The 25124-nt window shown below is 39.7% G+C and overlaps 1 protein-coding gene across 1 annotated transcript in view; it reads right to left on the bottom strand.

Moving 5' to 3' along the window:
* The window catches only part of COL5A2 (collagen type V alpha 2 chain), a 325125-nt gene that overhangs the window by 168891 nt on the left and 131110 nt on the right, over positions 1-25124 (bottom strand). Inside the window, exons 6-9 of the mRNA XM_069225929.1 lie at positions 22294-22347; positions 11586-11681; positions 7730-7810; positions 3801-3845 (exon numbers count right to left, since the gene is read on the bottom strand). Coding sequence (XP_069082030.1) covers positions 3801-3845; positions 7730-7810; positions 11586-11681; positions 22294-22347 — 276 coding nt within the window. The remainder of the gene's footprint in view (positions 1-3800; positions 3846-7729; positions 7811-11585; positions 11682-22293; positions 22348-25124) is intronic.

Genomic DNA, 25124 nt, shown 5'->3' with positions numbered 1-25124 from the left:
TATGATTACTTCCACTTCTGCCTAGAACGAACATGGACATTCTCCTTAACTGAGATTTCATGATAAGTACCAACAAACTGCATTGAAGATGATTAATTAATAATTACATTACCGAACTTCAAAGATTCTGACGTTGCTGCATGCATTATTATATTGGCCTTTTATGGAATAAATAATTAGTTAATCTTGCTATTTAACAAATATATTTTGTATCATAAATACAATTTTTGAGGCAGTAATGCCATGAGTTGAAAGATATGTACGTCAATATTCTTTTAATCTGTTATTAAATTATATTTTCTATCAAATTCATATAGGCACTTTATGAGAAAGATGTATGCATTTTCTGTCAGTTTTCATGATTGCACTTAATTGAGAAACCGACTGAATATTAGGCCTCCTGAGATATACTCTTGGTGTCAATTCAGTTTGCACAGTTCCTCTGGATCTGTGTCAGCATAAAGAAGGTTGTACAAAATAGGTAGTGAGTCAAAATGGTGCATAAATTATCAGGGTTGCAAAGAAAACATTGATGAAGACGTTTACAGAAGGGGCTAAAAAAATGAGATAATTCAACTACATAGCGCAATAGAATAAGACAGAGAGCTAACATAAATGACCACTGAGGTTTTGAGTGAATATAATCTTAAATGTGTTGATAAGGACCTCTAATTGAGAATAGATATGGAAGGTTTAAGTGCCTGATCATGAAGTATCACATAATTAAATTGATAGGAAAATGAAATGAAAAGTTTACTGAGAACAGCATCGAAACCAAAACACAGTTGCATGGTCTGTAAGCGCAGAAAGAGAAGGAAGGAGTAGTCTAAATCTTTAGATTATGATTTATCAAAAATACTAGGACATGAGCAAGGTACTCCTTTAAAGTAGGTTTCTGATGTTGGCAAGTATTTTTGATTAAGAAAGTGGAGTTAGGAAAAGAGGGAGAGCTCAAACAAGACATCAATGACTCAGGCAAAGTTGGGAAAGAGAAATCTAAAGGTAAAGTAAAATAATCTAGACCTACAATGTATTACAAAATAGAGCTGATGGAAAAGATTGGGATATCTACCTGAGGCGGACATCTTAGTGTGTACCAAGCATAAAAAAGAAGCAAAGAAATCTCTGATTCAGATTCAATGGCAAAGGAATAAGCATCAAAGTCAAATGTGAGGCAAATATCTTAATCCATACAGCAAAGGTGAGAAGAGTCTAGGAGAAGAAAATTAAAAACTGCATGACAGAGAAATCAACAAGAGAAGTAGAACGAACTCTTGGTAGTGACTGATACAGGTGATTAGGACCTTGGTTACATGCCACAAAAAGGTTTGAGAGAAGTGTAATACACTGTGGACATGGTCAGAATGAAATGCCACCTGTTAGACTAATCTTAGCAGTGATAACAGGCGGTGGAAGATTAGAACAGGAACAGTTGGAGTGGCCTCTGCAAGAGGAAATAGATATATAGAACCATAAAATGGTATGTAATCACAATGTTATTAAGATGTTAATAGGAAATAGATAGACAAAACTGGTTTGGAAAGAGCAAGCTAACACCATATTAGAGATTAGAGATAGTAAAGTGGTACAAATCCTGAAAAGGAGAGAAACTGTTATTTTTAATGAAGTTGGCATGATGTTATTGTGGAGAGCATCCTAGAATTGGCTAGTGAAAGAGCTTCCAGTTCCAGAAAGTAAAATGTAAATTCAAGAAGCTAGTCCATCAGAGACTTGTATGCAGCTGAGCAAAGGTTTAATGATGAAGATCAGTATTCCCCAAAGGCCAGTGGAAAGGTAAAAAAATAAGAGAAAAAAATTAAAGAGATCCAGAGAAAAATAAAGTTTTTGAAAAAGGAAAATGTTATTATCAAGCATATGAATGGGAAGGTGATTATCGATCATATGAAGACAAGCGAGAGAGCAATTAAAGCCTTTATGGCCAAAATTGAAAAGAAATTACTCTGGTACCTGCCAACAAGATTCTAAATGTCTTGAACAGTCTCTGAGATGAGAAGTGGAGAAGACAGGAGCTGCAGTAATACATACAATGAGATTCAGGATTAAAAGGACTGGAAAGTCTCCTACAGGTTTAAAACAATCAAATTAACAGCTCTGCCTTGTTGCACAATGAGCTGGAGATCATCGAGAAAGGCAAAAAATCCAATGAAGCATTGCATTCCAAAAATAAGAATAGCTTGAGATTTATTTATTTCTCCATGATATTCATTGGTAACAAGTGAAGTGAAATGGAATGATAAAGTACTTACTATGATAGGGTTAGTCAAATGAGAACACTAAAGTCTGTTTCCAGGAGAGAGGAAGGAATAGAATAGCAAGAAGGAGAGAGATTACACAGCTTAGTGTTCAAAAAGGAGTGCAAAATCTTGGTGAGGCAGAGAGTAAGGGACAAACCAGAGTTGATACTAGATATGATTTGATAAGTTACCTCCAAGGAAAGGAAAGTCAATGTTAAAAATGTTGAGAGAGAAGGACTAGTCAAACAAGACAGACAACCCATGGCACACAGTCTAAGAGAGGAATAGAGGTTGAGAGCAACAATGAGTATCAATGAGCGAATTGTCATTTTTTAAAATATCCTTAGATGTTTACGAGCAATAAAATGCTTGCTCAATAAGTAGACCAACTGAGAAGAGCATAATCTTTGCACAATACTATTTCCACATGTTACACTGCACTGCAAGATCTCTTGAGAGAAACGAGGAAAAGAAGCTTGTTGATATAAGGAGCATACAGTTTTGAGCAGGATAGAGGAATCAAAAGGGTGATTAAGACAGGAGTTAAACTGAGAAACGTTTTTGGCTATGGAAGAGTCAAGAGGGGTACACTGGTAAAAAGAATGGAGGAGAAATCAAAATGATTTACTTTAACCCAAGAGTGTTTAACTGTGCAGCATGAATGTAGAGTAGTAACTTGGTACAAAGAAGGGAGAAACCCATTAAAAATGATGACAGAATGATCAGACCAGACTACAGGGCTGTAATGGAGAAAAGCAACCTAAAAGGGAGGAGCCAAAATTAAATTGTGTGTGTGACTGGCCTAATGGGTGGGGCCAGAAACTAATTTAAATATACCTACAGCAAAACAAGAGTCAATAAAACTAGCTGAATTGGAGTTGGAGCCAGAATAAAATGACAAATTTCAGCATAACTTGTGAGGCTTAAAGATGTGGTAACCAAGGCAAAAAAGCTATCTACAGTGAGGCAGGGTGGCACAGAAAAACAGGATCAAAGAGGGCATGAAGGACACTGGTTGGACTCAATCAGGCTTATAGAACAGTGGGTGCATGTCAGACATATGAAGCAAGTGGTGGGTCACAGGGTAGAAAAGTCTGGAGGCCCTAACCTGAGGGTGGGTGATAAAACCAGCAGTATAATGAGCGCTAAGTGCATCTAGTGTGCAGACCGGGTCAGACAGAATTGCCTTTGGCTTTTGCCATTAGATGTAGTCGTGAAGAGAGGCACATGACCCAACACTAAACCACTCTGATAAATTGCCCCAAGATGGTGACCCAAGGAATTGCTGTCAAGAAGGTGGTGAGTTTTGGGTCTTAAGCCTCAGGATCAATCACTTATTGCAACCTATACTCAAATAAACAATAACATTAGAAACAAAGGTCTCCCAAAACCCACACACATAAAATGACAAAGCACTTAAACATCCTTTAGCACAATACATATATGTGAATGATAGCTCCCAGACAAAGGCAAATAAAATACTGAGTTCAGGCAGTAGAAGACAGCAACAACACTGTTGCTCGATATTGAATAAGAACAGCTTACCTGTGTTCCTGGCAGTCCAGGAGGTCCTCTTGGTCCAACCTGACCCTGTAAAGAATAAATTATGTAGTAGATATTAGAACTAAGCATAGCAAAATGAAGAGCATACAAGAATAAATTTGTGTGCCATTAACTAGCATTGAGATGTTGTTTTTTGGCCTGTAAAACAGTGTCAGTGTTAAGGAGGGAAAGGTGGAGAACATTTCAAAGTTCACCCAAGATATTTTATAGATGTCAGCTCCCTTGAAAGAACTCACTAAATGCTAAGGAATATGTTTGCTAAATCTAAGCAAGTCATTAGTTTGCAGACACACTCCTAGTCCTGCACACTTACTCTTACAAATATCTCAGAGCTCAAGCAATCGACAAAACTAAGAATTGCCTGAATCTGCATCTGTACACATTTTCCCCTTATTACTGCGTGCAGAAAATATGTATCATAATAGAAAGTACCATCTCAAATTCCATTCAAACCCAGTGCACTTTTGAGCACATATTCCAACATGTTTGCATCTAGGGCCATTTCACAAGCCATTTTAGACTGGTCCTATTACATGTTGTTTGTGGTAAGGCAGTGATTGGGTGAAAACACCTTTTACCATCATAGTGTGAAAGTAGGTTTGTGATGGTGGTAATGTTTGAAAAGAAAATATATGCATACATGCTTGTTGTTGTGACAGTGATGTTTTTTGTGCCATTGTATTTTGTGCTGCTTTATTGCGTTGCGTTGTGTTATTGTTGTGTTGTTCATTGGTTGTTGTGCTGCATTCTTTTCTGTTTTGTTGTGTGGGCCGTTATTTTTATTCTTATGTTTTCATTGTGGTTTGTCATTTACACTATGGGGTAGTAACCCATAACCCTTGGACTTGGGTATACACAATATCAGATGTAAATGGTCCCCAAGGGTGAAGTGTCTCCCTTGACTTCCATGGCTATTCTTCTTTTGTTTTGTTGTTATTCTATTAGAACCCCTTTTGAAAGGAAATCCTTTAGAATTTTTTTTAATTAAAAATATCATAGCATCATAGTATCACAATACTCCTATGTAGTGACGCACAGTGTAAAGTGATACGGTGAAAAAAGTGCACTGGTGTTATATACACATATACATGTGACTGGAACAAATGGCGTGTTATTATACAGGATATCTGTCCTCCAGATATCCCAATCCACATAAAAAATAAAAAAACAGCCCACATTTTTTAATTCTGCTGACGTTTTGACCTTTTGACCCCAATAACAGAAGAATCAGTGCAAGGTCCTCATCAGGACAGTAAACATTGTGGAGACACCGGAGGGTATATCCTCTCCCTTTCTTTCCTTAGATAATCGCGATTAAGAAGAAGCTTCTTCAAATTATGGCAACCGATAACATTGACTACTGAATAGCACTGATATACCAAGAATGTTTAATCAGATTCTTGAGCTGGGAGGAGCACGTTTGTTTCACTCCCGGCTCGAAAACATGCTTCTGAAGCAACTTCTGACAACATCGAAGACTTTCCGCATTAGTAAGCAAAATTTAAAGTTGGAAAATTCTAGAAACACTGATTCTCATATTGAGACAATGATTTTGGATTTCTCACTTAAACTCCACTTGTTTCTGGTGTAAACAACAATTATGACTGCCCAAACGTTTGTGGATCTGGACTCTGGTGCATTATAAAATATGTTTTCCATAGTATCAGTCAGGAACTCAAAGCTACCTTCCAGGGACTCTGAAACCACATTTACATGTTTTGGAATCAGAATTGTGGTTGGAAAGTGGAAAACGTTAGATTAATAGAAGAATTGTTCAACATGGCATAGTCTCTGAATGAGCCTCTTCTTAAAAGTTAGTCTAATAATTTATGTACTATCCTGTTTGTAAAATATCTTACGTGTAGGGACGTTTGTAGATAGGTAGATATACAGTGCTCCCATTATTGCATAACTGGATTTTAGAAAGTGTACCTGAGGTTATAACAATAAATTTGAACTTCTACATAAAAAGGTTTGTAGCCTTTGAGTGCAGTAAAACAAAAATATTACATAGTATGTTTAGGTTGAGGCATTTCTGTTATTGTATTTGATTTGCAATTACATTGACATTACCATAAACTAAAAGTAACCAACTATGTAGCTTACAATACTACTCCCTGCCAGCTTTCATATTTTGCAAGAGACATTTATGATAACTCAAAATAGGGCCCATTTCACATTTCAGTTTTTACGTGCTTTGCACTAGCACAGATAAGAAAAACATTAATTTTGCACTTTCACAAACTGACAAAAACAATTCACAAAGGTTCTGTGCCCTTGAACTTTTCATTTATCACCCACCTCTAGCCCTTTTGCAGTTTTTACTCTTCAGTGTGTGCCAAGAGGTGTGGTAGGTGCAGTTTCCAGTGCATTCTTTGTTCAAAGAGATGTGCTGGAATCGGCACATTCCACACAACCCTTTTTCTCGGGCAGTCCTTGCGTACCACATAGTTGATACAAGGGAAGGGGCAATGCAGGTAGTGGACAAAAATATCCTGAAACTACTTTGAATACATCTTTCTCTGCCACTCCGGAAACACATAATTAGTTGAATGCAGATTTGCTTTCCCACCCCCCCTTGGAGCGGGGGTTAATTAATACTAGGCACTCACATTTATTGTCTTTAACATTTATTGTCTTTAAGACCTGTACATGTTAATGCTATATATGGGTAAGGTTATTGTAGTCTGGTAACCTCAGAAGGATTGGTCACCTGCCCATGTTATTGATGGGAACAAGTGTGTAACAGAGGCCTGAGCATGCCTGCTGCTTTGTCATACATGTAGGTCCAAGCTAAAATTGTGAGTGCAGCATCCACTCTGAGTGTTTATCACTCAAATTAATGTAGATCCAAGTTGCCAATCAGGACCCAGAGACAATGAAAATGAAATGAAAATGTGACTAAACTTTTTATGAGGGACATTTTGCTTTCACAAAAGTGCAGCAAGATATTTGTGCATGGAGGTTTTTCTATCTAAATCACAAAACAACATTTATAGATATAGCAACCATTGTTACCAACTCCAATCACCTGTAACCAATGTACTATTTTTAGTCACAATTTTATCGTTGTCACCTTTCATTTACTAGTTACTAAATATAATTAAAGCATAAATTATTAACACTGCGAATTACTTTCATTGATTCTACTTTACACTGTATAGAGTAGAATCTATGAAAGTCATTATCAATGGTAAAACATTTGTAAATTTGATACAAACTCCGTCACAAGAAATTCACCTTCAATTTCCAATTCATTTTGTGTAGGCCTGTCACCTTAGACCATACCAGAAGCTCAAACCCATAAAACCTTCAGGCTGTGTTGCCCAACTGCACAACTCTTCAAAGAACTGCTTCCCAAGATAATTAATATTTTTGGAACCCCAAGAAACGAGCAGATCTGAATCATAGAAACTGAAGCAAGTAGTAAAGAGGGCAACAAGCTACTCAGTTTGCCCTCAATATTTTACTAGGACCTGAAACAGAAATTCTTCATTGAGGTAATATTTTGAAAAATTTAGCTCTGCTCTTATCCACAACATTCAAGGTAAGATGGTAATTTCTTGCTAAATCCCTTCCTACATTATCGTCTTAGATGGCAAGTCTTTGTGATCAATGCTGATATGGACTGCAAGTTATTCAACAAATGACCAAAATAAATCTTTTAAGTCCACTGATTACTATGAGAATCAAAAATTAGGAAATACTAGTGACCCCACGTACACCAAAATCACATTGATAATACTATGTCCCTTCATTTATTCTAACTATTATAACAACGTAGCTGTATTGATGTTTATTTTAAATAAAACCCATACCAAGTACTATACATAATACAAAGAATAGTCCAAATACATTTGGATACGTTTGGAGATCATTTCACAAATGGCTGAGGATTAAAAGCTTCTTACCACTGATCCAGGCATCAGTCCCATTTGAGAGCCAAGTCCAGATTTCTCATCAAAGCCGCCTTGCATTTGTGCTGAAAATGGCTGTAAAGATAAACACGAAAATGTGTTTTCAAAACCAGAAATTGTTAAAAAGTTTTTTTTACACATAAACAATCTCCATCAAATTGCTTGACTACTAAATTATCAAAATTCCTGTTTTATTTTAACAAAACTATGCGAATCTTAATCATCTTGCTCCACATGAATGTCTTATTTTCAGCTTTAGAGCAGTGAGTGGAGTTGTGTGTAGAAGGTGGGACAAATATTCTCTTTATTTACTCCTAGTGATTAATACAAATGTGGGACATCTGGGAGTGGGGTGTAATTTATGATTCTGTCCAGTAATCCAGCGCTGTGGGCCTCATTACAACCTTCGCGGGCGGCAACGGCCGCCCGCCAAGGTGTAACCGCCGTGGCCATTCTGACATCTCCGATGGGCAGGATGGGCGGAAACAGAAGGGATGTGGGGTGCAACATGGGAGCCAGCGCGGTGTTGCAGGCGTGCGACGGGTGCAGCTGCACCTGTCGTGCTTTTCACTGTCTGCTGTGTTTATAGTGAAAAGCAGGGTGAGACTGCCCCTGGGGGCCCCTGCACTGCCCATGCTAAGTGCATGGGCAATGCAGGGGCCCCCAGTGGCCCCGCTACTCCCCTTCCCGCCAGCCTTTCCATGGCTGTTCCTGCCGCCATGGAAAGGCTGGCGGGAAGGGGACTCGTAAAACCGCCGGGATGACCGTGGCGGGAAACCGCTGGTTACAGCGGTGCGACTGCAGCACTTCTGCCGCGGTCGTAATCGGCAAAAGCCCGCCAGGGTTGTAATGAGGGCCTGTGTATTTTTCCACATATGTTCCCTATAATGGTCCAGTTACTGGATCTTTTTTTCATGTGGTCAATAGCAGCTGTTGGAATGCTTTTGGGCTCAAGGTGGGAGAAGGAGATAGGGTTTTTTAGTGAACGGGGAGCCTCCCACAGTAGCTTTTGTAGCTCTACTCCCTTTGTGCTGGAAGAGGGAATGCTGGGACCAGGACCTGAGATGCTGGTAGCCCTGGCATCTTCACAGTCAGGTTGTGGTTTTTCCAGCCCTGAATAACCAGGATACAATTATCCTGAGTGAGGAATATTGGGCTAGTTAGAATTGAGGGGAGAGGTATGCCCAGATATACTGTTGCAGGCTGCTTGTATTGAGGCACCTCAACATATTTAAGGTTCTGGCTGCCCAGGTGAGTAAGGCAGATATGAGTGCAGAGGGTTTGTGTTTCTTTTGACAGCCTTTGTGACTATTCATCCCAGGGAACAGGGCATAAAACGTTTTGAAGCATCATGTCAAGTACGAATAGATGCAAAACCTTGTGGTGCAAGTTTACATAACCTTACTGACTGATGCTGGCCATAATAAAAATGTATACTTTTTCAAGTGCCCCCTCCTCCACCTCCATCCTTTTTCAGTTTAAAATACAATTATAAAACTCTAACTGGTGAAATGCCACCTCTCTCACCATTTTCAGGACCCAGATTCCACCTCAACATCTAACCAAGACTGCTGCCTGCATACCATATTGTCTCAAGGTATATGAAACTATACATGCACCCCCTCTGCACTCTCCCTTCCAAGACTTAGCCAGTAGATTCTTCTGCCTTCTGGGCACAATGCTGTAGTTAGCAGCAGATATATCAAAATGACATGGTTCCTGTCAGGCTTAGGAATGTTTTCTTTGCTTTGGTAGGGTCCCTACAGACTCAGGGAGAGTTCTGGAAGGAGGTGCTTCAGCTTTTTCTATCATCTCATTTCAGATGTGCAATGGAGAATATTGGTGCCAAAAGAGAAAATGCACTTACAGTGCTTTGTCAATGATTAGAACACTCACAAAAATTCACAGACAAAATTAAAGGAACTTTGCTGTGATCCGCTAATACAGCAATGCAAACTATTTTACAAAAATTAATAATTTTCCAAGCTAATATTAACTTCTCAACCATAACTCCCACTTACCAATGGACTGGTTATGATGACTCATGTCCACATAGATGATACTACAAATAAGCATCAATAACAACAGCAGAGATATCACTAATTACATGACAAAGGACATCAACATTTGCTTCACTGAAGTGACATAACATTATGCCTTATTACATCTGTTTCCCATAAGTTGAAATGAATTCTTCTTGTAAATGCCCTTTTGGGACACCTACCCTATGACAGCAATACTGCCGTCTTTCAATTCTGTTTATTGTCTCTTAAGCTAGCTATAGATGTGTATGTAAGTTCAGCATCTTTTCTTCTCTAGATCATTTTGTGAACAAAGCCCACATTTATTAATTGTGATGTGGGCAACTCGTAAAATAATGTGATTTATTGCTAAGCAAGTGGGCCTTCACAAAGTAAGTAAATAGATTATACATTTCACTTGTGTTGCCTCACGCGGGCCTGAATAAAGCCTTAGACAATTTCGGATGACATCTTATCACTGACATTGTAACTGCAGCCTTGCCTATGAATGTAATGTCTGCGGTTGTAATCTACTACACAAGACTGGGAATGCGGTGTGTTTCTTCTTCATATGACATCTGTGATGACATTTAATTACTGCATTTAGTATTCCTGAAATTATCTGCTTCTTGAGCTACAGTAGCTTTATTCTATTCTCTCTATAATATCTGAAAGGGCATCTTGTTGCAAATGGTGTCACTCTGCTCTAGGCATTCTCGATAAGTGCATGAGGTCATGTGATGTTACGGAGCTGGTGTCTTGAGCAATGTATTGTGAAATCTTTATGCCTTACCATAACTGAGAATTTTAATGCTTTTAGATTTTTGGGGAATTGGGTCAAACTTTTTAGGAGGATTTTGAAGGTATAGAAGGGCTTGTGACTATATTGGTATGTAAAAACTTCAGTCTCAGAAAAATAGAAGCATCAGCTATATAGGAAGTACATGCCCCTTGCTTTGTACTGCACCTTTCAGTACAGCACATTCGCAGATGTAGCCCTTTAATCTTCAGGTATCTTGAAGTATTAGTATATCACTAGAGCTTTCATTAAATGATCCTCTCTACCTACCTGAATGTAACCACTTGTGATCTGGTTCTAGTTAAATTCCATTATTTACAAGTACTGTACATCAAACATCTGCATTGTGTAGACCTTGGCTGCATAAATATTGAGCACACTACGCTCATTATTTCAGCTGCTGATGGCTGTATCGTGAGTCTCTTGAGAAATGCCCTTTCCTAAATCATGGCCCTTCCCACACTTCTTGTCAACTCTATTGTTTTTTTTTAAATGGTCCCACCACCTACCTATTTCATACTTAATTCCTACCGATTTATCAAAGCCTGAACATTGTGCAATTGTTCCTGCCCGGGTGCAGTATTAAAAACAGAAAGTAAACTGCACTGTAGCATACCAGAGGCTGTAGTTGAATGTTTGCAGGCTAAGCAGTCATCAGATACTTTATCAGGGGTAGTCAGCCAATGAGAGGCTCTGAGAGTGGGGCTGAGCTTTTGGTACTAGTTCTAGCTCTATATCAAGGCCAAGTGTGCCTGGTTGACAATCATACCTCCTGTGCCTGTGCACCAGCCATTGGAAAGTGGTAAATTGTGAGGGATATTGCTCATAACTTGAACACTGGGTACGCAGGAGGTAGTTAAAAAACATGGCAGTTACAAAAGTCACACTGAGACAAGTTTGGAAATGAATGATGCAAACAGTAAACAGTGGATTACTGAAGATTTTGCAAGCAGCAAAACCTCTGTAGAGGTCCGAAAACTGTGGCCCATCTCATGTAATTCATATTCTACTTCACGTAGTTTACATTTACCTGCCCAGGGTGAGTTGGATGTCCGGGAGGACCAGGGTCACCGGGCTGTCCTGGAATTCCAGGTTCTCCGTCCACTCCAGGTGGACCACGGGCTCCCTGGAAACAAATCAAAACACATTTTGTGAGTTCCGAGAAGTCTTTATCATAAAACATACTTCCTCAAAGCAGCTCTAATTTTCATTTATTAGAAACAAAAAAAGTAAATTTCTATTGTGAAAAAGGTGTAACAAATGATGTGTGCTGTTTCTGCACTAAAATACAAACATTCAGGTAGCTCAGAAGAGGTATGTCTAGAAGATTGGAGAATAGCCTCCAGGCTACACATGTCCATTTCCTTCAAGATTTGTGTAGTTTACTGATTCTTAAATTCAAGTCAAAAAGCACACTCAATGGGCAGTGTTTAAATTCCTCACTTAGCACATTTGGCAGTTCAATCCATTGTCGCTGTGAATATTTGCTTCTATATTGCTAGTTTGGTAACGATTTTACCAAACCGAATACATTAATCCTATCCTAATAGATGGTCTCATGAAAGTCATGAAGAAAAAGGGACGCCTTGCTCTACATAAATCAGTAAAAAGCAAGGTTTACATAACATCTAGTAAAGCTTGATGCAAAAAAGGCAAGCATGGTTCCTGAGAGATACCACTCGATGTTTCTACCTCAAAGAGCTGTAGCCATAAGGTGGAAGTCTTCTGTCTCCCCACCCAGTCACTATGAGGAGAGCAGTGGTCCTTAAGGGGTCACAGTTGGAGAACCTGGGCCACCGTAGACAAGGACAAAGGAGGCCTGAGAAAACACCCTTTAGCACTATACTGTATACAATACTCACTATTCCACATGCCCACATGCCCAAAAATGATGTTAGACCACCTTTGATTCTCCATCACTGTTTCATATGAAAAACAAAAACACCCCCTGCAACCTACTTCTCCCTTTTCAATAAAACATAGATAAATAGATAATATATATATATTCTTCCCTTTGGGCTTCTTCAGCGTCCCTAACAAACCTCAACATAGCTTGACTCTTGATGGCTCCTGATGGCAATGCTTTTTCTTTCCTGAGGTGAGAAACTACAGGGTGGGTAAATAGGGTGTTTGTAAGATTGCTCATGTTATACATAATGACTTTTCATGAGGAGTCCCTTTTTACTATCACATAGGATGGGACAAGTCTATTATTTGGGTATTTCCTAAAGTCTTAATACATTGCCCACCTCAATGAAAACAATACTGTATTAGGCATAAGCTTTCCAACAAGGCAACCATTAGATATACCATAATAAATAAAAAAACACCAATATGCCAATATCTCTCATACATACATTTGAAAGAGTTGAAAAAAAGGAATATCTCACTACTGATGTACAGAACATCTGGAAAGTGTGACTTGAATAGATTTTAGGTCTTGCCTACTAGACAGCATATGTGCTAATTGTTGTGTGACATATTGTGGGCTTACCAAGAATATACAAACTCTTGGAGCCTGCCCATGGCTTATCATTGGTTGGTTTCTCTGTCACTTTCATTTGGTTGCTTCTTACTTGTGTCCCAGCTTGTCAATCTTGTGTTTGTTGCTCCCATGCGGAATAGCCTCTTTGCCATCTCTCTTGATTGGCTGACTTTTAAGCTTCCCCTGATTGCTGTTCAAACACTACTTTTGGGTTAATCACTCCCTGGAAGTACGCATGTTTTTCAGCTGTCTCCCTTGTGTACTTCTCTCTCCTTGCACTCCATTGTGCCGTCTGTCACCTGTGTGGCTCTCCCTGCCCTCCTGCCTGTTCAGCTCACCCTTGTGTCCTCCCTGCTTGCTTTCTTGTGTATGTGCTTCTCTCTATACTCTCCACATTGCTCTCTTTCACTCCTTCGCTCTGTGTTGTCTGCTTCCACCACCTGCACCATCTATGCTGCTTGCCCAGCTGCACCTGTGTTGCTTTTGGCACCTTGTTTTTTTATTGCCTCTATGTTGCTCCTGCCCCCATTGATTCTGTCCTCACCCACTTTTTTAAAAAAAACATGTTAAAAAAAATAAGATTTTGAACTTTTTTTTCGTTACAGATCCAACTTGGATCAGTAACTTCAAAGAAAGAAACTGCAGTATTTTGGAGTCATGCACATGCATGCTGTGTGCATTAACAAAATTACAGAGTGGGCCACGTCAAAGGCTTTTTTAACATTTGTTCACCATATTGCATGGTATTAGGGATACTGTGCAGCATGACTGAAAACTATTGGCAAGCCCAATAGGTCTGATCAGCAAGACCCATTGGGCTTGCCAATACTTGTTTAACTTGGCAGGTGCTGAAACTTGTTGTTGAGTGGGTTATGTAAATGGGGGCAAGGCTAGACAAAGACCAACAAACTCATATATATTTTGGGGACGGGGCTTAAGAAATGCAACTAGGGAAGTGTTGCCTGTGTAACCCGGAGAGTGGACTAATACATAGGAAAAAGTATCCTTATGGATGAAGCAACATTGTAATCCATATAAAAATATACAGGAAGAGTTTTTGTACAGGGCAAGTCCTGAACTGAATTACTTGAAGCTGTTCTCAGATATGATCATACAGGAAAATAAGTGGCACTGAAATAAATTGACTTGACTGAGATCAAATATGAGGTCAAGTGAGAGAAACAGGACTTGAACCCAGGTTTTCCAGTTAACCACTGGATTGAAATACTCTTCTCCATCGTGCCAAACAACAAATGACGCTGGTTTGTTTTTTAAATCCTTTGAGAGATAATCAGTAGACTGTAAATGCACCAATGACATTTAAATCAATCTGACACAAGACAGCTTCCTAAAAATTTACAAAGATAATTTAAGGATGGGGCATTATTTTGTGTTAATATCACGGACGTAACAAATAAACAGATTTTAGGAGTGTCTCAAAGCCTCTGTGGAGTCTGTTACACATATGAGCTCTCTGGTAAAAACAAGTCTTCAATGAGATACCTGGAGGTGGAGACCTCAGTTGCAGACAGTTTCAGGCACATTTGCTTAAACTGATAAAAGGTTCAAGGATTTTTAGATTTTAAATTTGTGCTAATCTGTCCGATGGTTCTGTATTTACAAAATGCATTAGGGAGGTAAAGGAAAGGGCAATACCTTGCAATAAGCGGGGCCGTGATCTGGCTCTTTTTTACAAAGGCAGCCCTCTTTGTCAATGGACGAGCAAGAGCCAGACATTGGGTCTGAGCTAGGCTCAAAGTTTGATTTGCTCACCCACCTCTAGTGGAGTATTTGTTTAAACACACCAACTCCTATTGTCATCTCATCTCCATCTATCATTGGGTAACTTTCACCTTCAGTATGCACATGCTCTCTCATTTTATATCTTGTCAGTTCCTCTACTCTCATTCATTCACAGTTTTTCTACCCCATTGTCTCACCAATATCTTTAACAGTTTTCTTTTCTGCAGAGACTTTCCTTTTCATTCCTTTCTGTACCAGTCATGCCCGCTTCTTTATCTCTTTGCCTCTCATTTCTCGCTCTCTGTACTTCATTCTTACAATGTCATTCTCTCCTCTAGTTATCTATCTTTTGCCACCTGACCCATTCTCTCATCTTCATCACTTCATTCCTCTCTCATTTCTGTCTTTTCGAGTTTCCTACTCACTTTAATTTTTACTTCATCCCCTCATCTTCAGTCTCTCTTTTCTACCTAGCCATCTGCTTTCAGTGCTTAATTTGTAAATAAAAACATGCCAGTGCTCAAAGTTCTCCTCTGAAACATGCGGCTACTGCACTTCAATGTGTGAGCACAGAATACTGAGGCAGCATAATCAAGAAGCCATCTCAGGTCTCTTTAATTCATTTACAGCCACTCCCTGTCCCTTCAGCTCAATCTTGCAGCTTTCTACTTTTTCCCTTTGTGAAGTTTTTCTCTTCCTCTGTCTTTCCCATATGAGTCTTGTGCTCACAGTAAATGCTTGAGACAGAAAAATAAGTGCTGGTCCTCAAAAATAAGAGCCGGTGCCCCGCAACGGAAACCACCGGCTCAAATTAAGCACTGTCCGCTTCAATGGTTTAATTCTCACACTTCTGTCTCTCATTTTCACTTTCACTCTGACCTCCACCTCGACTATACAGCTACTATTGTATCATCCTTACTTTTCACTCTTGCCAATTTTGTCTTGCTCTGAATTTTAATTCTCTATCTCTCTCCATCTCTTTGTTGTCCAGCAACCTCTTTTTTCCAAGTTACTTTAAGACTGATTCTGTTCCAGGTCCAGTCCTTCCTCTTCCATCTCTTCTAATATCTAGGTTGCTACCTCTCGTTTTTCTGTCTGCTGGCACCTCTGTACTGGTCACCATTGTCTGTCAGGTCTTCCATTCACACATATTTCTCTCCTTTTCTTTCTCACTTTCATTTCTGAAATGTTCTTCTTCTTGTTTTCTATTGTTTCCACTCCCTCCAAGTTTCATTTTCATTCTTTTCCTCCCTTTCTTTCTTGTTTGTTTGTTTGTTTTGTTTTTTTAGTTGAGTTCTTCTTTCTTCCCTTTTCTTTCTTTTGCTCCCATTTTCTCTATTTTAATTTTGCCTTTCTTATAAACAAAAACAATTTTCTTTCTCTCTTATTCACCTTTTATGTTATGCTTTATCTTCTCTCATGGCATCTTTCTTACTTTCATTGTCTTTCATTTTCTCTTTATTTCTCTCTCCTTTCTTAATTCTTATCTACTTTTGTTCTATCATTCCATTCTTTCATTCTTGCATGCTTTATTATTAATTCTTGCTAGTTTTATTAGTTTTCTTTTCTGTTGCTGAAATCCCAATGAATTCTCTCTGCAATTCTTATAGTTAGTTTCTCTCACCTTACTTATGTCTCCCTGTTTCTCTCTGTATTCCTTTATTTTAGCTCTCTTTTTTCAACCCATCTGTAAGTCTTTCTTTTTCTTTCTTTCTCTCTATCTCCCTGGTATCCCCCTTAGCTCACTTTCGTCTCTTTTCAGATTTCATTATTTCTCTTTCTCTCCCTCATTAAAATATTTTTGGCTCTTGTGGACCAGGGGTAGGGTCTGAAGACATTCAAAACAAACCAAACGTTCAGTTCAGTACAGAGCTTCTAAATGCAAGGAAAGCTGCAGTTTACATTTTATGAAGGGAGGGCCCTTACAGACCTTTGGGTCTGATTTAGAGTGCGGTGAGTGGGTTACTCCATCAGAAGTGTATCTGATACCCCATTTAATGTATTTCAAGTGTTACTGGATACAATGCACTTATCTTATAGTGGACGGTATATCAGTCATGTTTGTGACGGAGTAACCTGTCCTCTGAACTCTATATCAGGTCCTATGTTTCCAGGGTTGAAACTATCATCATTATTAGTCACATCAGGACCAGGGATGTGAGGGGCACACACTGTACCGTGTCTAGTTTTGTCTTTTCTTATAAACTGAGAGGCCTGTTTCACTCACAGACCATATGGTCAATGATATCCTCACTGAGTCACTGCTAGTCTCAAATGCCAGTTTTGTGGTTTTGTATGTAACAGGTCCTCCAATTATACATGATATTAAGCATAGACTGACAATATTGAATGGACTATCCTACTCGGACCACAACTTATAACCTGATTATCTCAAGATAATTCGCAGGCTGATTTGCTAAATGATCGACCCTGCAATTTAGACATAAGTGATAAATATAGATAGCACGTATCTTTTAAGAACGAAGGGCTCAGGAAAATTGTCTTTAAGGTGAGTCGCTTGAAGGAAAATCACTTCTGGCTTGGAAGTCGTCAACTGGATCATTATGGTGAGGTTTTACACCTATTTAAGATCCCTTAACTTTTTGTGCCATAGATGCACCAGTCTGAAATTTCTGCCTAATAACTGGCACCATGTTTTACACCTATTATTGCCACCTAAACAGATATAACTCAACTGAGCTTTAAGAAAGAAAACACCTTGTTAACGTAACTGCTTGTTTTTACTGCTTGTGACTCACCCTGTCCCCAAACACCCCACCCAGTCTGAAAGGAAGATTTGCCCACTGTCCTTCTCATCTGCCCAACCTGATTGCTAGGGTGCCCTGTCATTGCACCTGCCTTAGCTCCCAGAGACCCTCTCCCACCAGCTGATGAATGACGGGATGCCTTAGTCATGCTAGGAGAACGCTTTCAGGGGAAAGTCGCCTGCTTACTTAGGCCCCCCACTCAGGAGGCACTCAATTCTTTCGAATGGATCTCCACATTCAGGTACATCCAGGGAGTGAATAACATGCCCTCAACATGTCCTCAACAGATGGGTTGCACCATAATGAGCCAAGACCCCCCTGACCCATTTCATCTATATTTGGGAAAAAGGAAAGTGTCTTAGTGCCTAAGTGCAAGTAGTTTTTACAGTAGCATAACAGATCAACAAAGAAGAGGAAGGAAAGTGCTCAGTGCAAGGTATCTGAGCAGACATAGACTAGAATCTCAAATATCAACAAATATATGTTTCTGCAGTGAGATATTCTGACATGATGACGTATGCATGAGTCAACAGCATTATATAATGGCATAACAACAAGCATGTGCGAAGTACAAAGTGCAGAGTGCTAAGTGCCAAAAAGCTTCATGTTGGTATAGAAATACTGATATATGATACACAACAAGTGCTATGCACAAAGTGCAGAGTGATAAGTGGTAGGTGTAAAAAAGCTTCAAGCTTTATCTCTTTCAAGTGACTCACCTTAAAGACAACACTCATTTTTTGCCTCAGCAGGAGCTGCAGTGAGGTGGGTAGCAATTTTGTTGGCCAATACAATAGACTGGCAAATACAGGATGTCATTAGGGATGATAAAGGGTGATGGCTGTGGATTAAGGTGTCTGTCATGGGCAATCTGGTAAACTTGATAAATTGTTGCGGGCCTATCAGTAATGATATATAACTACTTGCGCAATTACATAACCCAGCAATGGTTGGCAACGGCCCAATAGTTTTGGGGTGGCGATTTTAACTTTATTCAGGAACTTGGTCTTGATACTTTCAACAGGGTGAAAAACAACTAAAGCCTCATACACTTAAAGTCCTCACAACGTTAAAGCATGACTATTCTTTGATAGACCCATGGCTTGTGAAGCATCCACAGCTTAAGTATTACATCTGCTTTTCACAAAAATTCCCAATGGTCACACTTTTACTCTGCTAGATAACTGCCAGTTGTTAGGCTTTGTACTTTCTAAAGCCACTCTGAGCCATTGGTAATAAAAAAAGGGATTCACTAGGCTAGGCAATTTCTTTGCTGGCAATAGGCGTTTAACATTGGACAAAATAACCTTGCAGCTGGGGGATGACCCTAGAGACGTATGCCCATATTTATATTTTTTTATGCAAAACTGCGCAAACACAGTTTATCGTCAAAAAGTATAGTGCCAGCTTGCGTCATTCCAGAGTGCCAGCTGGCACCAAATTTATAGACTCCCTCAAGCTGGCGCAAAGGGTGGGCTAGCGCCTGGGAGAATAACGTTAGCCGGGTGGGGGTGGCGGTATGAGGGAAGGGAATTTTGCACCAAAAAATGACACTAGGCTGGTTAGAGGCATAAAAAATACCTTTAACCAGCCTAGCGTCATTTCCTGACACAAAACCATCCATACCACATGACTCCTGTCTTATAAAAGAGAGGAGTCTTGCCCACCACCCCAATGGCCAGCACAGGGGCCAAGGGTCCTGTGGATATGGCCATTGCACCCTGTGCCATGTAAGGGCCCCCAATGGCACTTTTAAAATGTTTTAAAAATACTTACCCTACTTGCCTGTGATGGGGTCCCCCATCTTCCGGTGTCCCTCTGGTGGGGGTGGGGGTGTTCCTGGGGCTTGAGGAGGGCCCCTGTGGACCCCTTCCATGGTGTCTCGCCATGGAAATGGTTCCAAAGGTCCCCTAACGCCTGGTCTGACCCAGGCGTTAAGTAATGATGCAAAGGAAGCTTTGCACATTTATTTGGCCCCTCCTCCCACATGTGTGTCATTTTAGCACAAAAAAATGATGCAAATTCAGAGCAATTGGAGTATAAATATGCCCCTTCAATGTTTAGTTGTTGACAGATATTCAGCCTGCTTTCTGCAACCTATTCAGCTATAAGTCCAGAAACACATGCGGTGATGCATCTTTTATGCTAAAGTAAACTAACAGGTGTGGGGAATTGGTATTGGCTCTGCATAAGAACACCAGGGCTCATATTTATACTTTTTTGCACCACATTTGCGCCGTTTTTTGATGCAAAAGCGGCGCAAACTTACAATTGTATGCACTAAAAAAGTAAAAATATGGGCCCAAGTCTCTCTTGGTAGATGAAATCCTGGCCAGAATACTCCATTCTACTTGCTGTACCGTCACCCAGGTACAGCAAGTATAATGGAGTGGCTGGTATATTATGCTCCTCATTGACTACAGAAGATGGTCAGTGCAGTTCCCAATCAATGCTTTCGCTGTCAATTAAATGGGGCAGGGAATTGGTCCCATGCCTTCTTCACATGTCCTGCTCGTCATAATTTGTGGGTGACAGTGTTTCAGTTGCTTGCAGATACTACACATTTCCTGATATTCCCCGAGGTCACATTTGCACTATGTGGCTCCTCTCAATCTGTCCGGAAAGCTAATAAGAATGTCCAGTAACTGGTGTTTATTGGTATTGAGGTGGAACGTAGCCTAATATTACAAAAATGGAGACTAACAGAGATTCCATCCCATGATCACTTGCAGGCTAAAATGCAGCGAAGCAAAGAATTAATGAACACCTATGCCAGACGAGTGGGGTGTCCTTCGAGGTTCTCTGCAATATGGGCAAAAGTTGGGGTTCATAATTAACAGTCCGGGCCAGTTGGACATCATGTATTAGTGAGAAAGAGCATATATGTCTGTATCGCCAGCCGAGTATTGAGTGGTCAAGACATACTATTTGTTTCATTAGCAGATTCGACAGCCATTCTGGGTGACTGCTTGACAAGCATCTCGTCCTCTTGTAACGACCAGCCAGGCAGCGTGGATCTCATGCCAATTGCATGTCTCTTCTTCACTGGTCGAGTTGGAGAATGGTGTGACTTGTCAGATTACATTCTACACGATGAGTATTGACAATATCACAATACATCGTTTTTTGTGGTTTGCACAGCCTTAAGTCACGCATTTGTTTACTTCGTATATGTACTGCTCAAGAACTTCTTTTTAATCAAGTCACACCAGGTACTAACTAGATCTTCTTCTTTATTATTGATGAATTAGAGCGCCACAAACGTTTGGGTTTCCTGAGTATTTAACATTTTGCAAATATATTTTCGTCTTGCTCTAATTGTGAAAACTGTCAGATTTTATCTCGTACTACATGAGTTGATCATAATGTTTGTACTTGACACCTTTCTGACTTGCACTTCATAATGACTTTATGGGTTGCGGCATCACATGATATGTTGTGTATTTCTCTATCTTGTATGTATGCGGATATGGATAGAAACTCTTTTTGAAAGAACGGCTATGTACTGTGCAATCAAATAAAACATGTCCATAGCACGCTTTTAATGTCATTATTTTTGCAGCGCAATAATCAAGCTTCCTCGAATACACTCACAGTATCTATTCTGAGTTTAATGTATTTTTATTATTTACGTTCTTTATCCAATTATCTTATGCTAAATATTACAAAGCACAAAGTGCTACACCAAGGCAGTCAATCATATTTTATTTTCTTGATATGTAACTTTGTTGACGATGTTTTTTTTGTTCATGGTACAATGCAGTCTTCTACCATGTTTTTATATTTAAACAGTGATGATTTGGTACGACAATTAGGAAAAAAGATGAGAAAAAGATTTAAGAATTATGGTCTTTAATGTAGGTCAATGTGTCTCTGGCTTATGAACAGCCAGAGATATCAGGATTCTGAATATGCTGCATCAGGTGGCTATTTTAAACAGCGGCAAATGTGCTCCTTGGAAGCACCAGCCGATCCCAGAAAGACTTGGCACGAAGATATAACCTTAAGTAGCCTATAATATGTAACGTGAGCAACAGGAGGGCTTCATTAATTTCAACATCAGACCAAAACTTCTGCCTTCCATTCTACTACTTGTCCGTTCTACAGCTCTCTCAAATATGATCATCCAATGCTATCTTGTGGTATCAGATCTAACTCCATCCACCACATTCACACTCACTCCTACGACAATGCAGCTGAACTTAACTAATCCATTTACAGAGACAGTTCTGACCAACAAACCAGCTAACTTCTGATCTTCAATGGTATTAAGTATGAAGCTATGTGCATTCCTGCCCCCACACTATTACAAGTATCACTAAGGTATTTGCCAAAGTACATCAAGAGCATCCCTCGGGAGCTCCCACATACATACAACTAAGCACACAAGTCATGCTTGCTCCAGTTTGCAACTTTTCGGACAAGGCTAGAGGGCTGTGAGAACAAGATAGTGGTAAAGAATCTCCCTATAAGTGGCAAGTGACAATCACAGGAGTGACCCTGCATCTACGTCCCTCGATTCACAGTGGTTCCTCAAGTTGCACATTTCCGAGACATTTTATTGCACTAGAGGGACGAAAGAACACCTTAGTCATGAACACCGCTTTGGAGATTAGCAACAAACTTTTCACATTTGATAGTGTCACAGGACAGAAATGTAGTTGCTCTGACCGTTTATATTGAAATCGACTCAATTCTTATTTAACATGATCCTCGACGGAATTTTAGGTACAATAACTTACGTATTTTCCTTTTGGCCCCCTGTCTCCTCTCGGTCCTTGTGAGCCTGGTGGTCCCTGTAGTAGAGAATAAAAAAATAATGAAGAAACAACATTCCAAACTCAGAAACATGTTTACATTATCAGGGCTGTGTTAACTGAATAAAGCTACAACGTGTTTAGACAAGACCAGCACATTTCTTCAGTCCACATTATTTCAGCAGTTTCTCTGATTAATCCTGACTCCATGGCTGATAACCCCAGCTGTCTGTAGCAAATGAAATTAACTGTACTGTATTCCGAGAGGCATAACTAGGTCATATTTTCACACAAAGAATCTCAATCTATTTTCTAGTGCGACTCACATTCAGCAAATATTTGGACGCAATATCCGGCACTTGGCCCCAAAATTGTATGTTCAGAGAGAGCTTGTCAGCAAATTGCATAGAAAAAATGAGAAAAGCATTCAATAGCAAGGTCTGCCAAGTTTCCAAAGAACTATTATTATTTTTTTTGCTAAAAAAGTAGCAAGACAATAATTGCTGGATATGCTTGGGCACTTTGAGAAGTGTCTGCTGGATTACTGGCAAGGAGCCCGCTTTCGCATATGGAAAAGCAGTGTTATCTATAAATTGAGTAGAATTTTGGCTTCTTAGATTGGCAACAAGCAGAAATGGGACTTTGGGAGGCTAATAGCTGTACCTTCCTCTGAATATAGTTCTATGTGAGTTAAATCGTTTCAATTTACACAGGATTCTCAAATTCGTTTCCAATCAGTGAAATGCAGAATATAAAAGGTTTATGATATGCTATGCTTTGTTACAAGCTACATGTTTATGAATTGTAAGTTAAAATGTTTTAATTGAGGGAATTGGCCAATGTGGACACAGGCTAAAACTTGATAAAAAATCAAAAAAGTATTTGCACAGAAAGCATTGATCTAGCTGAGAAGCCCTGAGTTGATAACCTACACACTGGGAAAATCCTGGGTCTACTAACGACCCCGGGCAGGAAGCACAGAAGAATATACATCGACTGTAGACATAATCCTACGATTTGCATTTTTGGGGGATTTATAGATTTGCAATGAGCGCACTAATCTATGAAAATTGTAAGTTTCATATTCGTGGTTTTCTTTTAGAACACCATTGGATAGCCCACATGACAGACAATTAGCTAGTATAAGAGGAGTGGAGGTGCACAAAAGCACCTGTTGCTTAAATTTATTTCTCCACTGGGAACTCATTTTCCTCCAGAGAAAACGCCTTCACCTACACTCCATAAAATATGTATATTTATCCACTCCTCAGCCATCCTGGAAACTGCCTTTCTCGTGCTCCCTGAAAGAGGACCCAAACCTGTTGAAACATAGGCTTCTGGGTGATCACTAATTGCTTTCTAGTTAATCACAAAGAACGTCCCACCGTGTCCCCTTCTGAGAAAGGTACTCCAATGACGATTCTATAAAGATGGTGAACTGTCTACAAGAGGAAATCCAGGATTCGATTTACTAAGGTTTAGTGCTGTGTTTGCATTACAAAAGTGACACAAAATTATGCTAATTCTTTTTTCACTAATTTACTTTCCAAAGCTAAACTTGTTTAGCCCTGGAAAATCAGTCAAAAGTAGTGCAACGCAGCGCATAGCACAGCTTTGCACAGTGCTGCTTTGCATTACTTAGCACCAAGGTGGTGTGCTATAGCTTGTGCATGTGTGTTCCCATGCAACCACCCAAGGTTTCTGATGCTAGGCCTTATTTACTTAAAAAAGTAGACAAGGTGCTATGAAGGAGAAATGCTTTTTTCTATTTTGGTTTTCGACTTTGAATGTGTGCTGCACTGTACAGCACACTTACAAAATGGGAACATGTTTAAAGTTAGTCTAAGCATAGCATTTTGTACTTGAAAGCTATCCTTCCAGTACAAAACCTATGCTAGACTCACAGGGACACCCATGCACTATGGTGCAAAGGTGTGTCCCTCGCACATGGTCACACATTTCTAGTCCGGCCTTCTCATGCGCAGCATTTGCAGCTTCTGCACTGCACTGCATGACAAACTGGTAAATCTTGCCTCCATTCTGAGGGATAGGTCTGTTGTACTTGCTCCAGGCAATCAGGAGAAAATAATTTAACATTGATTAACCATTATTTTCCAAATCACCTTCTCATCTCTACCTTTCCTCGATAGGGGCAGAGCATTCTTCTTCTTCTATCAAATTGTGTACATCTAGAGATCCCTCCTTTTTAGGTCTGGCTTGACAGTGTATTTTGCCAGATCTTATGTGATCAATAGAAAAACAGCTTTAAGAAGTAATAGTGGAAGAGGACTTTGGCTCTGTCTTATTGTGGAAAAGCTTCTGCTCAATATGGCAGGGCAGGGCAGGGCAGGTTATGGTGTTAAGTCAATGAGGCTATAGGCCTGATCTGTTCGGTATAACAAGTTACAAGAAAAGGCAGTAGACATGACCTATTTATTGTGAAAAACATGTGTTAAAGCCAATAAGCCTTTAAGGATGGCTTGCCATCAAACTATTGTAAAGCTTGTAGGCCAATAATTTTTTTATGGAATCTCACAGATTATCATATTGGGGCAAGGCATGGTGTTGGTTACCCCCTGCAAGTATTTAAAGTGTCAGCATTGCGATTCTCTTGAGGTGACAGGGAGACAATAATCTGGGTGTCATCAGCATATGAAAAGAGTGTAACACCACAGCTCTCCACAATATCTGCAAGTGGCCATATATACATATTAAACAGGGTCGGTCAAAGAGTAGAGCCCTGATGTATGCCAGATGATAGCAGGTTAGGCTTTGAGCAATGCTGTTGAGAATGTACCTCAAAGTAGTGGTCCTGC

Source organism: Pleurodeles waltl, chromosome 3_1, assembly GCF_031143425.1.
Source record: "Pleurodeles waltl isolate 20211129_DDA chromosome 3_1, aPleWal1.hap1.20221129, whole genome shotgun sequence".
Taxonomy (NCBI): Eukaryota; Metazoa; Chordata; class Amphibia; order Caudata; family Salamandridae; genus Pleurodeles; species Pleurodeles waltl.
This window is presented reverse-complemented; position numbering and strand designations above follow the sequence as displayed.